Genomic DNA, 14,416 nt, shown 5'->3' with positions numbered 1-14,416 from the left:
CTTATAGCGGCGTAAAAAAAAAGAAGAAGAAGAAAAAAAAAGTTACTCTGCTTTGTGTTGCACCAGTTTGTGTTCGAGCCCCAGGGTTATAGCCCCGATAACCCTTCCTTTAATCCAGCCCTCCTCACACCGTGCACATTCGGTCATGATTAGGGAAATTCAGACTCAAACTTCAAAATATTTCAGGGATGCATCTGCTTTTTGTAGGCCAGGCGCCTGCAACAATGGTATTTCCAAAACCATCTAGAACCAGAATACAGTCCTAGGTGAGGTTTGTGTAGTGTGGCGTGTCCCCTGCAGCCGTCTGTGCCCAATCCTGTTTGATGAAGTCAGCAGCTCGTTCAGCGATCATGATAATGGCGGCCATTGGATTGCCAGACACCACCACAGGCATCACTGAAGCATCCACCACGCGTAGCCCACCTATACCACGTACTCTGCATATACGGAAAAGAGTTGATAGTTGTAGTAGTAGTAGTAGTAGTAGTAGTGGTAGTAGTAGTAGTAATGCCAGCAGAAGTAGTAGTAGTAGTAGTAGTAGTAGCAGTAGTAGTTGTAATTGTAGTAGTAGTAGTATCAGTAGCAGCAGCAGTAGCAGCAGCAGCAGTAGCAGCAGCAGCAACAACAGTGGTAGTTGTAGCAGTTGTTGTTATTGTTGTTGTTTTAGTTGTGGGTCCAGGTTCATCAGAACTGTCAACCCAGTAAACTTCAGGCTGAAGTTGCCCTGTTCCTGCAGCACACAATCCCCGTTTTGGAGGATAAGGAGGGAACTGGGAAATGTTTGTATTGCCAGGCAGCTCCACCTGCTCTATCAGTGCCACCCACAGACCTATACACAGGCATCCCTCTCCACCACCATCTTATGCAATACGGTGTACTAGTTTTACCTTGGCCCAGATTTTCGTCCTTTTTTCACCCTCTTGCACGTAGCTCAGTGGCAGAAAAAAGACAGTGTTACAGCTCTACATTTCCATGGCACTTTTCGTGATTAGCACCATTTTCTTGAGTTAATCAATTGGTACAACTCTGCATTCAAGATAGAGAGGTGGCAAGTTTGGGCCAACTTAGAGTAAAGTGATATATGAAGAGGAAAAGGAGTATAATGGGTAAATAGAGGAGAATGACAGTCCTTTACCTGAGTCTGTGATCAACGACACCTAGGGCATCGGATTCTGGGCCCATCTTACACGTGCCGGCGAAGTGGTAGAAGGTGGATGCCATGTGCCTGACGTAGCATCGCCAGTAGTCATCGCTGCCGGTAGAATGTCCCTCACAGTGTCGTAGAGGCTGCACAAAAACAAGGGGAGGAGCTCTGAAACTACTACATAAATGGATAACAAGGGCCCATAATCTCGTTGTTTATGGAAGCTCCCTCATACCTCTTCCTAAGCGATATATTTTGCTTATTACTCCTTACTCTCCTTTTCTGTCATTTAAGTCGCTGCAATACCACCACACTCAGCATATATAAATAACATACAAACTGATATCAACCACCCAAATCCAAAAACAAATCGCTAAGGAAGAGGTGCTAGGTAGCTTCCTTGACCGACAGGAATATTAACCTAGATCAGTAATTGGGGGGAAGCTAGGATGGGTGTTATGAGCAGAGGATTGTTGGGATGGAAGGCCTTAATCACAGCCGCCCGTGTGTTTCATATTTCAGGTGCACTTAGTCATCCAGTCATACGGGCAACATCGAATCGAGTTCAGTGATAAATGATTGGGCAACATCACACCTTCGCTCGGGAGTAGATGAAGCAGTTCGAGTAGTCAGTCCACAAAATCATCAGAAAAGCCGTGTTTTGACATTAAACCAACCTTTTCCTTACCAACTTAGGCCTAATTCAATGTTAACCTACCCTAATACCTTATTTTTGGGGGAAGGATGACGAAGGTACGTTGTTAATAACTAAGTGTACCCGAAGAAAAAAGTTGCCAGTCTCTCGCCATGACACTACTACAAGGGCGTGGGAATCTAATTGGCAGGGTGTCGCTTCCAGAACCTCCAACGTTTATGCTTCACCTTATATCGTGCATACAGTACTTGGGCTCATATTCTCGATGATTAAGGAAGCTCCCTAACACCTCCTCCTTAACAATTTAATTTTGGATATTGCTGGCTAATATCGTTTTGTGCGTTATTTCTGCTTAGTATAGCGATATTAGAATGTTTTAAATAACACAGAAGAGGATGGCAAGGTTACTTATAACGAAAATAAATTGCTTAGGAAAAGGTGTCAGGGAGCTTCTTAACTGACGAGAATACTGGCTTTGGTCATGTGTTTGAATCAGAAATTGCAAAGTGGAATGCAGACCCCGAATTTTTAATGATAATTTTTGAAGTCCGTGATGATGGCGTATCTGGCCTTCCCATACGTCTGCAGACTGCATTCTGTAATATGAGATGCACGCTGACCACACATAATAACAACAGGTCTTCCATAAATGACCCTCAGCAATTAGGGGTTTGAATTCCACTTTGCGTTTTCAGCATACGACCTTTAGCTTGAAATTCAAAAGTTTGCAGGGACAAGTTTTTGGCACATGCGTATTTTAGAAGCAAGTGACTGCAGTTACTGGAATTCACTGGGACGCTGACAATGAAGTGTGTCTGATGAAGAATGAAGTTTATGGACACTAGCAGACTGAAAACCGGCTCTTTCGATGAAACATGAGTGAGGGTGGTAGAGACTGAAGCAGAGAAAGAAAGCTCGAATGAAACTCGGTTCTGATTTTTCACTAAGCTCAAGGGAAACGCAGTCCTCGTCTCAAACACTTAACAGTTGGAAAATATGGAACGTTCTCAGAATACCCCCTCCCCCTCAGACCCTCGAGTTGTCCCCGGAATGCCCCTTAAATTTCCCTCAGATCCTGGCATGGAACCTTGCACCCAGAATCGTCCCCAGAATGTTCCTTCCCCTTCCCTTTCCCTTCTTCCCTCTTCCCCTTCCCTTCCCTTCCCTTCCCCTTCCCCTCTGACCTTGGCGTGGAACCTTGCACCCAGTGTCTTGAGGAAGGGTTGAGTCTTGCCCAGCCGCACTGCCAATTTCACACCTACGGGAAAAGAACTACATTACGACTCTCTCATTGAAGGTCGGGATTCAAATACTGTATAAACCAATGAATAAAGAAACAAACCAACAGGGATTCAAATACTGTATAAACCAATGAATAAAGAAACAAACCAACAGATAAAAAACAAAAATAAAACAAAACTTGCACCCAAATTTCTGTTATAGAGTGCACTGTTATCGGTAAGGACAAGGAGAGTGAAGAATGTTCCTGTGTCTCTTAGTCCTCTTGCAAAAATACATCCTATTCTCCATTTTGGTAGATTTCTGAGACCCGAAAATATCAGAATGGCGTTACCTACACTCATTTTACACTAACTTGGCCTAAAAATGTCCTCTTTTTATCTTGTATGCCGTGTTATACCAGTAGATTAACGCTCACATGAGGTGCCAGTCACGAAGAACTGCCGTGAAAAGACTGTAAGGGCATTATTGCACAGGAGATAAAGAGTGAGAGCGTGAGATATTGCAGAGAACAAAGCCAGGCCTTGCACAAACCGTTGACAAGCGTGTTGAGGTCGTCGGGGTGGGAGAGGTAGGCGGGGTCGATGATAGGGGCGTGGTGTGGGTGGCGGGAACGCAGCGTCACTCTCCCCTTACTCTTGGGACGCATTAGGTACGGCATGACGCTCACACCACCACGACCACCCAACGTCCAAAAGTGCTCGAAAAACGTCTGAAATGAGAGAGAGAGAGAGAGAATGTAAGTATATAATGTAAAGTCGCCGGCACAAATTCGCTTCAGTCTTCCCTGCATATGAGCCTGTGCAAACTGGTAACACTGTACGGTAAAGAGTTGATAGATGTGGTTTAAATATCTCTAACTATCTGTCTATCTACCTACGTATCTATCTATCTACCTACCTATCTATATCTACCCATTTACCTATCCATCTACCCATCTACATATATCTAACTCAAATTTCTTGCATGTAACTCACTATCAGGCCCATACCGTACAGAGATGTGTGGAGCGAATTTCTGCTGTCGATTGTACAATATAAAGTGAGTCCTCCATTAACACGCCTAGTTATTTCTGGCAGGTTTCAGTGTTAAAGAAAATCGCTTCCTAGAAAAATAAGAAAATCATTATAAAGGCCTGTTTGCTTCAGCTCTCTCTCTCTCTCTCTCATGCCTACACACCTTGCCAACACACAATTTCATAACACACACACACACACACACACATGGGAGACGACTACATCCGCCTGGAGTGACGTCAAACTCAACTTAGTCCCGTCACACCTGCTCCTCACTCTCTGTCTGTCTGTCTGTCTGTCTCTAGCCTAATGCATACAGGATGGTCCATATATTGCGCCTCTTTGTTGCTTGGCTGGAGAATTCTTGTGTGTTGCGGGAACAGCTCCATCAGCTAGGGCAGTGTCTGTCGTACTTAATTTTCTTCCCATAACAACTTCCATGCTTTGTGGTGTGTGTGTGTGTGTGAGAGAGAGAGAGAGAGAGAGAATTCGACGGGTGTGTGGCAAAGTGTGTGTGTGTGTGTATGTAATTCACCGGGTCGGTCAGGATCGCTTGATGGTCGTGATCGTCAGCATTTTACCCTCCCGGAAGGGAGCTGAGAGCTCATATAGTCCTATCTAAGGGCAAGGCTGTGACCTTCACACACTCACACACCCCTCAAGGGGGACAGTAACCACCCACTTCGTCAGTGAAACTTTTCGCAACCTGAGCGAGGCGCGAACTCCCGTCTACCAGATGGCAAGAGAGAGCGTTACCACTGCACCAGCGTGTGTGTGTTCTTACCTTACCTAATTGTTCTTACCTAATTGTATCTTTACAGGAATGAGTCAAGCTCGTATTGTCCCGTGTCTTAGACCATATTTATCGTACATATCCTTAAATTTGTGAATTGTTTTGGCACACACTATTTCATTCGGTAGTGCATTCCATTGATCAATTGCTCTGTTTGGGAAACTGAATTTCCTTACGTCTTTATCACCTCTCTTTTTATGCATTTTTTTGCAGTGTCCTCTTGCTGATGCTTCTCCATATGTTAAGTAATCATTTATGTCTATTTTCTCCTTTCCTGATATCCACTTATATAACATTATCATGTCACCTCTTTTCCTTCTCTCCTGTAGTGTTGGTAGATTCAGTTTATTTAGTCTTTCTTCATAGCTTAGGTCCCTTAAGCTTGGTATCCATCTTGTAGCGGCCCTTTGAACTTTTTCAATCTTGTCTATATGCTTTTTGAGATGAGGACTCCAGACTACTGATGCATATTCCAGGGCTGGTCTAATGAATGATGTTATTATCCTTTTTAGCATGTCTTCATTTATGTATGTGAATGCTATTCTCATATTTGCAAGCAGTGTATACATGTTCCGTACCTTCTCGCTGATGTGGTCAGCCGGAGATAGTCTGTTGTTGATAATCACACCTAGGTCTTTCTCTCTTTCTGATGTGTATAGGGTTTTATTTCCTAACTTATAATCCCAATCAGGTCTTTTTCCACTTTTACCAAACTTGATTACATGACACTTGTCCACATTGAATTCCATTTGCCATGTACTACTCCATTCATGAAGGTTATTTAATTCTTCTTGTAGCTCCCTGCAAGAGTCTGTGCTAGTAATTCTCCTTTGTATTTTTGCATCATCTGCAAACATATTCAGATAGCTCTCATTTCCAGTGTTATTGTTTATATCATTTATGCACACTAGAAACATGATTGGTGCCAGCACTGAACCCTGTGGTACTCCACTAGTCACTTCTTTCCATGATGAGTAGTTTCCTCTTAATACTGTCCTCATTTCTCTTTTTATGAGAAAGTCTTGCATCCAACAAAACAGTTTGCCTCGAATTCCTCCTTGATGGTACAGCTTCCATAAAAGTCTTTGGTGTGGTACTGTGTCAAAAGCTTTCTTGAAATCTAAATAGATACTGTCCACCCATCCTTCTCTTTCCTGTATTGTGTTTGTTACTCTGTCATAGTAGCTCAACAGATTAGTAACACATGATTTTCCTTTTCTGAAACCAAACTGTCTTTCTGTTATCATACTGTGTTTTTCTAGATGATTTACCCAAGCTTTTCTTATAAGTTTTTCTAATACCTTGCTTACAACACTAGTCAGTGATACTGGTCGGTAGTTGAGAGGATTTTGTCTATTTCCTTTCTTGAATAAGGGGACTATATTTGCTTTTTTCCAAATATCAGGTAGTTTCCCTTGACTCAAAGATTTCTTGAAAATTAAAAATAATGGTTTACTTAACTCCTTTGCACATTCTCGTAATACCCAACATGAAATTTCATCAGGACCACTTGCTTTTCCTCTGTCTAATCTACTTAACTCCTCTTGTATTACTTTTTCTGCTATTTGTATATCTGGTAGTATGTGTGGACATGCGTGTTCCACATAGTCCCTCTCAAAATTTTTTTCTTCTGTAAAAACTAATTGGAAATTCTTATTTAGTGCTTCACAAATATCTTTCTCTTGTGTATAAGTGATTCCCTCGTCCGTGATGGATTGTATTATATCTTTTACTTTGGTTTTGCTTCTGATATAGCTGTAAAACAGCTTTGGTTGATCACTACTTTTATGTGTGTGAGAGAGAGAGAGAGAGAGAGAGAGAAAATTCGACGGGTGTGTGGCAAAGTGTGGCGTAATATATGGACAACCTGCATCCTGTACACAGAAAATGAGTATACAGTATATTAAAGTGATTAAAAGAACGACAGACTAATTAACCCCTTTAGTCCAGGAATGTTTACGTTTATTAAAGCTAAAACCAGACACAGTATTCAGAAAAAAAAAAAAATCACTGGTTGAAAGGATTTATGTGAATTTTAATAACTCACTCGGCCCAAATATATCCTTCATTTTATTGTAGTTAATGTCAGATGATTTTTAAAGATTATTGGCACGATGTCCTCGGAGTGAAGGCATTAACCCCTTCAGATCGAGGACATACTCTATACATTATTCCGGCTGACACTAACGATTTTATTCAGCTTAGGAATGACCGCTCAGGGTGAAGGGGTTAAAACTCAAAATAAACGCTTGGAAGACTGTTTGGGACAACCGAGGTCACTTTACACTCATTCAGGTCATCTACAGCCATTTTGCTCTGGGACAGGTCGCTTCAGGCCAATTTAGGTTCATGCCAGTCATTTGCATCTACTTATATTCATTCAGGGCGTCAGGTTAGTTCATACCCCCATAATGATTCCATCAGGTCCAACCAGGAGGTAGAATTAGCATACTGAGGGTGAGGGAGATGGCAGAGAATGAGGGAAGAGATGGGGTGATGGTGAGGGATGGTGTTGGGGTGTGTGGTCACCTTAGAATTAATCCCGAGGGCGGTTGATGCGAAGGGTCCCTCCTGCGGCAGGCTGGTTGACAGGAAAAACAGCTGCACATCCGGCCACCGGGGGTCACCACCGTCACCATCCACCTTGGCCCACAGGTGCCCGAAGTCACCCAGCGGCGTGGTGAACGGACCTGGCAGACGAGGAGGACAAGGGGTTAGATTCTCCAACATATTTACGATCATCTACATGTCCTAACTTCTAACATGGTTTCTTCAGTCTCAAACTTACGGTCAGGCGCTGACATGGAGCCTACACATGATGGCACTGTGCACCCCGGATGGAGCTAAGTAGCTGCGGCGACTACTCAGCGGCCAAACCTCTTACTCTTTCCCTGTACCTCGCCTTGAGAATGACCTGGTCCGACCCTGGTGAGGTGCTGTCTACTGCAAGGGAGTACCGGATCCAAACACAGTGTGTGTACTGTACTGTACCTGTAGCACGGCCCTACAGAAGCAATCCCTTATCTATGGTCGATGGTCTGCTCGGTCAGACACACCGGGGTTAAGTAACAACAACAAGAACCTGCAGTTAAACAGAGGATGAAGAAAGCACGTAAGATGAGTTTCTTCAGTTTGGGGAAAACTCTTGAGGTGAAGGCGTTGTTGAGCCGTGTTTCTAGATCCTTCACTCTCAAACGTCTCCTAAGCTGAGTAACAGCGTTAGCGTTAGCTTCATTGAAAACAAAAAGACGTAACTGGGTTGAGAGGAAACAAGCGTAATGATGTTAGGACCTACAGTCGATCCAAAAAGTATCGGTGCAGACGTCATGAAAGTCTATCACACAGCGGCTATTGCAAAATCCCACATGATTCTACCTCACGTTAATACCTATGGCTGCGTTAGACTGTCACATGTATCACTTGCTTGACACTGGCGGTGCTGTACGTAATTGCTGACCATCACTACTACCACCACCACCACCGCCATCACCATCACCACCACCACCACCACCACCACCACCATCATCACCACTACTACTACTACTACTACTACTGCTCTGTATATATATTTATTAGCTGTCATCGACCGTTTACTGTATATGTATGTAAAATCGAAATAAAGATAAAGGAGTGACTGGCTACTTCTACTGCTACTACCACCACAACTTTTACTACTACTACTACTACCACTACTACTATCACCACAACTTTTACTACTACTACTACTACTATTATTGGTCACATTCCTTCTCTATACACAAACCAAGTACTGCTTATTACGAACCTTTGCGATGGTGTACGTAATCGCTGACCAATTTCGGATTAATGATGTCGGTGGCAGTCATGGGCAGGGAGGGAGGGAGGGACCAGGAGAGACCGTAGACACACATGTGGTCCTGTAGGTTCTCCCCAACGCCTGGTACTTCACTTACTACGTTAATCTGGAATAATAATAATAATAATAATAATAATAATAATAATAACAGTAATACGTAGAGCAAACTGTGGGAGAGCTTCCATTAACTTTTATTAGTACTAAACTGAATAAAAAAGTCTAGTAACCAAATAATAATAATAATAATAAGGCATAGAAAACGACACCTGGCTGAAGGGTAACTCAGAGAAATCTATAATGGGAAGGAATGAGGTATAAGATGTACAGCCTAAAACTGCCCTTTCCACATCTTGAACGCTGAGGTGGAGCATTAGATTAACGTTAAAATATGGTGCTAGTCACGAAGAAGCGCTATGAAAAGGATATAATGCAGCATCGCCTTTTTCTTTCTGTCATTGAGAAAAGAAACTTATGACAATTTTGTAGTCACTAAGATTTTTTTTTTTTTTTTTGTAGGAAGAACAAGGGGATGGGAAGAATGAGGTCTTTTCTCTTCTCGGTCATCCTGCATAAAAACCTAAAATCTAGCTTAACATAAGGGACGGGTCTTAAGTCTGTGAATTTGGGAGGGTAATATGTGTGTGTGTGTGTGTGTGTGTGTGTGTGTGTGTGTGTGTGTGTGTGTGTACTCACCCTGTGCTGATGCAGTACATGACTAGGGCCAATTCCGGACAACATCAGCAGGTGTGGGGAGAATATCGCACCTGCACTCAATATCACCTCCCTCGTGGCACGCACCTCACGTACCTGGCCAGTACACACACGTAATTGCATTGCGTTATACTTCCTTCATCTTTACACTCTCTGGCTCCTATGACTCACTCTGACATAGCAGGTGGGGGGAGAACACCGCACCATCATTCAGTATAACCTGCGCATCCCGCACCTCACGTATCTTTATACACAATATTTCCAGACTATTAACTCTAATGAATCAAGTAATCTAGGTCAGCTGTTTCGTAACGTGCTGTGGCAATGTAACCAACAATGAGCTTTAAAATGCCTAAAATATCATTAAATGAATGTCCATCACCTAGACACATGAGATTACCTAAACCAACATATCACTTTCCTTTACCACACATAGACATTCATGTTTATAGCACTAACACGCACATATACAGTATAATAATACATATAAATATATAACACAACCACAGTAATGACACGTATTATTTAATGTTACCCAACAATAAAATTAACCTGGCCACAAGATCTGTAATCATTTCATAATATACTAAAATTATATATCAATCTACAGTACATAAACTATACGCACTGTATTATAAACCAAGAGAATATTACAGACTGATCGAAAACACAGTTACAACAATTCAGAATGTTTCCGACTGTGGCTGTGGTTGGAGCCGTATCCTCTCACCTTGCCTTTGTGTTCGTACTGCACTCCCACCGCTCGTTTTCTCCTGTCGAAGATCACCTGAGAAAACAAAAAAATTTAGATATTTATACAGTATAGCTAGATATCAAGGCATTTATTCCCATACAGCTATATCTGGAGATCTATTATACGATTAATGATTATCTGTCTGTCAGTCTATCCATCTACCTATTACATTTTCTGTTATGTAAAGACCTTATCCAATTTTGGCGATGCGAATAATAATATCACTAGGCTTCATCGTCGAATGATTGTGCTTACATAATATTCTTAAATGTTTCTTAGGCTCGTAGGACTGCTTTCCTGAGTTCTGAAAGACACTGTTCTCTAACTCGTAATATACTATTACGTCGTGGATTTGTATTTAATATATTGAACAGCGCGGTCAGGAAATGCAACTACTTCACATATCACACTTAAGGCTTGTCCCTAACTTTCTCTCTGACGTATCTTATCAAAGACAATCATCTATGGCTAGAGAAACACCCCAAGCCTCTCTCAGCCTAGGAATATTAGCCAGGAGATGAGACTGAAGTAGAAGAGGTGAAATATTAGTCGGTCTTATGTCCATGCGTGTCCCCCTACCCTGCGGACGGTGGCATGTGAGAGGACGTGAAGGTTGGGTCTCCTCATGGCGGGGTGGAGGTAGGCCCGGGCTGCATGCCATCGTTCACCGCCCTTGATGGTGTAGTCCGTCCCCGCAACACCTGTAACACCATTACACCACATCATAATACCATATCACACCACACAGCATATACACCACTTTATAATCCAATATCACACCACACAACACTTTCTACATACCATACCATACCATTCAGCACTCTAAAACCACTACTTGTATGCACCAAGCCAGAATTCTCCACACAAATCTCACCATACCACATCGATACGTTACACATTACTTGTACCCATCACATCGCACTACATCAAAACTCTCACCACATCTCACCACACCACACACCAACACCATACACCCCTCGTATAACACTGCATATCACATCACCTCATATCAGCACTTTCTACACACCGGACCATTCGACACATCACACATCAAAATTCTCACCACACCTCACTATACCATATCATCCTTTTTTTTTTTTTTAATGCAAGGAAGAAGGAGCAAAAAGCCAGGAGTCAGCAAACCGTTCCTTCCAAGAAAAAAAAAAAAAGCAAAAACAATACAAAGGAGAGCCAAATTCAAGATCCTTCATTTCGAGATGACTGGACACACTGCGTTTCAAAGACTGGAGATCATAGGAAGTAGAAAATACAGACAGAGGGAGACAGTTCCAGTGTTGACCTGTTGCATAAATGAAGGACTGGAGGGAAGGTCTGATGTGTTGGCTAAACTGTGGAAGGCAATGTTAAAGATGGCGTGGTTGGAATGAGTGACGGAATGAGAGGCAGCAGAGAGAGGCGGAGGAATGACTGCGGGATAAAACGACTGACAGAAAATGTATGGTGGATTAACAGACAGACAGATGTAAGAATTAACCCGACTGAGGAATGCAGTGGTGAAGACGGCGCTGTTGGTATGAATGAAGGAACGAGTAGACTCATAAAGAATGACTGGAAAACTGAGTGCAGGATAAAAATAACTAAATAAATAACACAAGGAGACTCCAACCTATTTGCTCCGGTCCATTAGGGTCGATATGGTCAAAGCCTAGTGTATTTGCCGCCCTGATAAAAGCACTGGTGAAGATGGCGTTGTCTGCTCTCTGAGGCTCCACCGTCAGGGGGCCAGACCGACCGTGATAGGACTCTGGGGGAAAGGAGGAGTACAACCTATGAGAATGGACTTTATAAAATTGCCTGTAGGACGTAACAGTGATTTAATTCATGAAGGAGGAGGAGGAGGAGGAGGAGGAGTAGGGTAAGAAGAAGAAGAGGGGGAAGAAGGAGAAGAAGAAGAAAGCCAAGGATAAAGCTAAAAGCCACGGTGTGACGAATATACACACAATGCCGGAAATCGCTATGTTTATCAATAAAATCTCCTGCCTGTGTCCCAGTGGGCCTCTAATATAACCCACTGACTTCTTGAAGCGTTGCCCAGGGTTTTAATAAATACTAAATAAAAAGGACTATAATATCTACTAAATGATAATCAGTACTAATAAACAAGTAAATAAATAAAAAAAAACACCCTCACCTGTGTCGCCCAAAGGTCCTCCAGTATACCCCTCAGATTTTTTGAAGTAGGGCAGGACCGATTCGTAGTCCCACCCGGCGTTGCCCAGGGCGGCCCAGCTGTCGAAGTCCCGCCTGTTTCCACGCACGTACAGCATACCGTTGATGGAAGAGGACCCACCTAATACTTTTCCCTGCGGTACTGGGCTAGTCTGTGAGGGAGGGGGAAGAGAAGCAGGAGTAGAAGAGTGGGGGAAGAAGAGTGATGTAGGGAAAGATGGGTAGGGGTAGACAGGTGGAGGAAGAAATAGGGATGGGGAAAGAGGTGAGTGTGTGTGTGTGTGTGTGTGTGTGTGTGTGTGTGTGTGTGTGTGTGAGAGAGAGAGAGAGAGAGAGAGAGAGAGAGAGAGAGAGAGAGAGAGAGAATATGTTTTGTAAACTACTGAAATGCAATACTTATATCCATTCAATTATACCTTCAGTATCAAAGCCTGCGTTGCTCTATACAATACTGTCAAAAGCCAGAAGTAATAAACTGATACGTCACTGGTGTGTGTGTGTGTGTGTGTGTGTGTGTGTGTGTGTGTACTTACCCTATTATCATACGCCAACAGTGCATGCTTCTGTGGGTGGAGGGTAAGGTCCCAGGTGGTGTCGGTGGAGAAGTAAAAGACTCGACTGAATCCTGGCACCAGACTCTCGGGGGGCGGCGCTCCCCCCGCCTCCAGCACCAGCACACGCCACTCACCCACCTCAGATAGTCTACCCGCCAACACACTGCCTGCTGTACCTCCACCAACTGTATGTACAATAACACCATGAATACTACTACACTATACAAAAACAGTACCACAACACGCTACCACATCGCATAACACCACACTACATTACCACAATACGACACCAGCAGACCACACTACAGGATACCATAATATCACCACACAGCATAATCGTACCACAACATTACCTCACTCACCACACCATGCCACACCTCAGCACAAGCACTCTACAAATCCATACCGTCTCTGTACTAAAACAATACCACATTATCACCCTATAATTATCGCCACCACATCACCACCTCGCTTACCTCACCACAACACCACCACACCACACACTACAACATTAAACACTCCCATCTTAGTCAGTCGCCTCCCTCCCCCAACACTGCAAGCTTTACCACCACGAACTGTTTAAACAACATCATATTAACACACTTCATCACACCTAGTTACTCCACAATACAACATAACACCACACTCTCAACACTACAGTCCCTTTGCTTTCATCTGACGAAACTGGGACACTCTCACGCTTTGAATACCCAGTCGCAGTTGCCTGATATTCAATGAGCGTTAATTACGAAGTGTGAGTCTCCTTGGTTGCTATTCACTATTTGTTCTAACCTGACGAATATCCCTGGCCCCTTTCAACTTATTTAATGGCCAAGTATAGATCGTGCAGCCAGATTATTAGTAGATTTAACTATTAACCAAGGAGACTCATTCCGACTTCATGCACAACTAAAACTCACTGAATTTCATGCACTCACGGCTTTGCATTCAGGTTGTGGAAGTGGGTCGGTTCCGCCTGGTTAAAACACACCAACCAGGGCACATCACAGCACACTATAACACTACTGTACCCTGCCACACCACACCACACACCACCACACCACACCACACCACACACCACGCCACCACACCACACTACACCTTAGTACACACCATCACACCACACCACACTACACCACACCGCACCCCACCAAGCTCTTCATCTTACCTATAATGAAGTCGTACTGCGCTGAGACGACCTTTGGAGGGGGGTAGTTCTCTGGCTGTGGTCCTTCGGGAAATATAGTCAGCAATATCCGCACTACTGGCACTAACACCGCCACCACTAGACGAGGAGGCACAGTCTCAAACATACTTATACACACACACACACACACACACACACAACTCTCTCTCTCTCTCTGTCACACACACACACACACACACACACACACACACACACACACACACACACACACACACACACACACACGTTCTAGAGAAGAATATCCGTAGCTGAAGACGACACTGCAGACAGAAAAGATAAACATTAGTTATCCCAGATTTATTCCTATTTGCTATCCTT

General features: G+C 43.4%; 1 protein-coding gene across 1 annotated transcript; it reads right to left on the bottom strand.

Annotated features, from left to right (window-relative positions):
* Positions 1-262: 262 nt before the first annotated feature.
* LOC145416278 (glucose dehydrogenase [FAD, quinone]-like) lies at positions 263-14,204 on the bottom strand. Its single transcript, XM_080285276.1, has 13 exons — positions 14,060-14,204; positions 12,871-13,076; positions 12,300-12,489; positions 11,775-11,912; positions 10,727-10,848; positions 10,124-10,180; positions 9,376-9,489; positions 8,632-8,788; positions 7,377-7,537; positions 3,573-3,750; positions 2,984-3,057; positions 1,136-1,287; positions 263-437 (listed from the first exon to the last, which is right to left on the bottom strand). Exons 1-13 carry the CDS (start codon positions 14,202-14,204, stop codon positions 263-265), a joined length of 1,869 nt encoding a protein of 622 aa, XP_080141402.1.
* Between the last annotated feature and the right edge of the window lie 212 nt (positions 14,205-14,416).

The sequence above is a fragment of the Coenobita brevimanus genome, chromosome 105, assembly GCF_032717465.1.
Source record: "Coenobita brevimanus isolate Jiangsu-jjx chromosome 105, ASM3271746v2, whole genome shotgun sequence".
NCBI lineage: Eukaryota > Metazoa > Arthropoda > Malacostraca > Decapoda > Coenobitidae > Coenobita > Coenobita brevimanus.
Note: the sequence above shows the minus strand (reverse complement) of the source record. Positions and strands in the feature narration are given on the sequence as shown.

Coding starts and splice junctions, on each gene's coding strand:
- LOC145416278 (XM_080285276.1), bottom strand. CDS start 14,204: ATGTTTGAGACTGTGCCTCCTCGTCTAGTGGTGGCGGTGTTAGTGCCA. Junction 13,077..14,059: donor GCAGTACGACTTCATTATAG/GTAAGATGAAGA, acceptor TTGTACATACAG/TTGGTGGAGGTACAGCAGGC. Junction 7,538..8,631: donor TTACGTACACCATCGCAAAG/GTTCGTAATAAG, acceptor CTCGTCTGCCAG/GTCCGTTCACCACGCCGCTG.